Source organism: Trypanosoma conorhini (genome assembly GCF_003719485.1).
Source record: "Trypanosoma conorhini strain 025E chromosome Unknown Tco_14.4_contig_00868, whole genome shotgun sequence".
In the NCBI taxonomy this organism is placed as follows: domain Eukaryota; phylum Euglenozoa; class Kinetoplastea; order Trypanosomatida; family Trypanosomatidae; genus Trypanosoma; species Trypanosoma conorhini.
In genome coordinates this window covers 2,806-6,130 of record NW_021704951.1, presented here as the reverse complement: position 1 = coordinate 6,130, position 3,325 = coordinate 2,806, and the positions used below count along the sequence as shown (strand labels likewise).

The 3,325-nt window shown below is 60.9% G+C and overlaps 2 protein-coding genes across 2 annotated transcripts, besides 2 other annotated features; both read right to left on the bottom strand.

Moving 5' to 3' along the window:
* Positions 1-126: 126 nt before the first annotated feature.
* Positions 127-162: a microsatellite.
* A 181-nt stretch (positions 163-343) lies between these two features.
* Tco025E_08764 (trans-sialidase) lies at positions 344-949 on the bottom strand (the record flags this gene model as incomplete). The annotated part of the gene is made up of 1 exon (XM_029375607.1): positions 344-949. One exon carries the CDS (start codon positions 947-949, stop codon positions 344-346), a length of 606 nt encoding a protein of 201 aa, XP_029224311.1.
* A 607-nt stretch (positions 950-1,556) lies between these two features.
* Tco025E_08763 (trans-sialidase) lies at positions 1,557-2,180 on the bottom strand (the record flags this gene model as incomplete). The annotated part of the gene is made up of 1 exon (XM_029375606.1): positions 1,557-2,180. One exon carries the CDS (start codon positions 2,178-2,180, stop codon positions 1,557-1,559), a length of 624 nt encoding a protein of 207 aa, XP_029224310.1.
* A 337-nt stretch (positions 2,181-2,517) lies between these two features.
* Positions 2,518-2,574: a microsatellite.
* Positions 2,575-3,325: the final 751 nt, after the last annotated feature.

Below are 3,325 nucleotides of genomic sequence, written 5' to 3'. Positions count from 1 at the left end.
GTCAAAATCCGTGCGACGCACAGCAGTGCGGCCGGCACCGCGTGTTTGTGTTGCGTGAGTGGGCGGCGGCTGCAAACAGAAGGGGAAAAAAAGGGGTACGCCGCCCGTGGGAACGTGCATGGGGTGGCGAAGCAAAGCAAAACAAAAAGCAAAGAAAAGAAATCGAGAGAGGCCGTAGGGAGCCTATTACTCCAGCACAACACCAGGAGCAAAAAAAGAAGCAAGCGAAGAAGGGGAAAGAGGAAAAACAAGAAAAGAAAACATAGAGGCCTCCTCGGACAGCAACTTAATTGGAAATCAAGCAGCGGAGGTGCTGCGACGGGTGCGGCAGCCCCGCACCGCCTCACATTCTGCAAAGAGCCGCAACGCCGCACAGCTCCAGCAGCAGCAGCAGCAGCACTTGCGGCACACGCCAATGCACAGTGACGTCGCCCTTTGAGCTCCGCGCCCTCGGGGCAGCGGTGCTCGCGGCATTAGCGACTCTGGCGGCGGACGCTGCACCGTCAGCACCCCCACCTCCCGCCTGCGTTTCGGGCGAGTTGCCGGCGTCCGGCGGCGGGATAGCGACTTTGCCGGCCGCGAGTGCCCTGACATCGCCCTCCTCCAGCGGGCGGTTGTACAGCAGGACGTTCGTCACCGTCACACGGCTGTCTTCACTCGCTGGCTCTGACGCGCCGCCGCCGTCCCCGCCAATGAAGAAGTGCGAGATCGTGCATGGCTGCGATCCGCACCGCTGCTCCGGCTGCGGGCCTCCCACACGCACGCCGTCAATGTACACGGAGCCCTGGCCGCCGCCCTGGCGCACGATGGCCACGTTGTAGCTTTTGTTTGGCTCCCACGTGCTGATGTCTGCGCTGCCCGCTCCGTCCCCGCACAGCACACGCCACTTCTTGTCGCTCGTGTACGACAGACCGAAGGCTGCAGTGCCGCCCCCGCCATTTGCATACATCTTTGCCCCCAGCAGAGGCAGAGGGCTGTCGCCCGTGGGCGCCGCGTGGATGGCCACCGTCGCCACAAGCGTGAAGTTGTAGTTTGCAAAGTAGTACGGCTGCACCTGCCCCCCTTTGGCCACGGGCCACTCCGCCCACGAGCCACGCCCTTTGAACGTCACACCCCCCTCCGTGCCCGCCGCCACAGCACCACCTTTCACAGTCGCGTTCACGCCGAGGTACTCGTCCACCCACGCAGCCCCAGTGACGGTGCCAGCCAAATACCCAACCAGCCCGGCCGTGGGCAACGAAGGGCTGCACGCCCCGCGACTCGCAGCAGCCGCCGAGGAAGGGCATAGCCGCCCGACACGTGCGTCCACTGCCTTCCAAGTCTTCACCACCTCCTTTACTCGCCCCAGCTGCGCCGTGAGTTGCGCCGCAAAAAGCCTGGCTGTTTGCGCTTCCCCACTCTTCCGCTTCTCGTACACCGAAATCAACTCCGTGCCACCTTTCAGCAGCAGCGCACTGGCAGCGGCGGCGGAGTCGTCTGCAGTGCCTGCGGTGGGTATCGGCCCAGCATCGACAACGTGGGCGGTGTCGGCGAGCCAAAGGTGGAGTTGGCCCTTTTTATTTGCCGTTTTCGCCCGAATGCAGCGGCAGGGTGACGAGCAGCACTCTCCTTTCGTCAATTAGGGCAGTAATAAACCCACTTTGAACGTCGGGCCCACCACGCGCAGGTGCGTCGCCCCACACGCGCGAGAGCGTCCCGAGCGCCTCCGTCCACGTCTCCCCTTTATCATCCGACTCGTACACTCTGCGGCGGCCGTCCTCGCACGCGGCCATCATGAAAAGTTTGTTGTCCTCCCACGCCACGACGGAGGGACTACTGCAGCCCTCCGCCGACATCCCCTTCGACAGCCGCCACGTGCCTGCAGGGTCGCTGGAGTGCAAGACGAGCGACACGGCCTTTTCGGCCGTACCCTCCCCCGTCGCCTTTTTCTTTGTGGCCTGCACCGGGAAGACAAGCGTGCCGTCTGCCGTTAAAACACCGTTCCCACCGCCGCCAATCAGCCGCGACAAGGACTTGTGTTCCTCAATTGTAACAGTGAGGCTCAGTACGAAGTTCTCGCTCCACCCAATTTTTTTGCCATCGCTGGCATTTCCTTTCACCAGCAAAAGCCCCCGGCTGTCTGCACCGGCCGCCACACCACCAGCCCCATGCAGTGCAGCGCTGTAGTTTCCCAGCAGCATGTAAACATCGGCCCCTTCACGGCCGCCGTCGGTCGGCTCAAGTGTGTTTTCTTCTCGCCTTTAGTGCATTTGTCCAAAACCTGCGGCTTTGGCGCGCTTGCATCATTCAACGCCACTTCTGCAGGGCCGGCACTTGCCGTGAGGTGTTGCGACAAGATGGCCGTAACGGTGTCGGCACTTTCCTTCTTGCAGTGCGCCTCAGCGATGAGAAACGGCTCATTCCCCACTTGTAGAAGGACTGGGGCGCGCAGCGAGTCGGCCGTCCCCTCGCCTTCAACTGAGACATCCTTCCAGCAAAAGTTAGCATCACCTGCCGCACTCTCATCAGCGTTGGCCTCAGCCCCACAGCCGCCGCACATCAGCAGCGCGCAGAGGAGCAGCAGCGCCGCAGCAGAAAACAGATGCCGAGGCATGTGGGGTCAATCTCTCTCTTCTTTCCTCCTTGCGGTGGTTCCGTGCAGGCCGCGAGTATGTGTGCGTGTGTTGCGTTAGCTGCAAAGCCTTCAAGGCGCACAGCGGCGGCAAGCAGCGTTTGGTCTCTTTTTCCTTCGGCGTGGGAGAATGGGGGAAAAAAAATAACAAAACAGAGGCGCGGCCCCACACTGTGGCGGCGGTGGGCATCGCCCGGACCGCAGGAGAAAAGAAGAAAAGACGACGGAGAATAGAAATGACTAATCCCCGCAGGAACCCCCAAAATTAAGAAAAAAAAGAGGAATTGCTTCGGCAGGGGTTTCTTTAACTCACGCGTCCAGCAGCACAAGGGGACTGTGAGAGATACATGTGTACAGTTTATTGCCTGCACGGATAAAAAAGAAGCAACAACCACCCCGGTCGCACACACAACCCCACGCACGCACGCAGACACATCACATCACTTTGGCACCTCACGGTGGCCGCGGCCTCGTGCCTCATTTGGGCAGCCCGTGCGACGCACAGCAATGCGGCCGGCACCGCGTGTTTGTGTGCGTGCGTGTGTGGGCGGCGGCTGCAAACAGAAGGGAAAAAAAAGGGGCACGCCGCCCATGGGAACGCGCATGGGGTGGCGAAGCAAAACAAAAAGCAAAGAAAATAAATCGAGAGAGGCCGTAGGGAGCCTATTACGTCCAGCACAACACCAGGAGACAAAAAAAAGAGCAAGCGAAGAA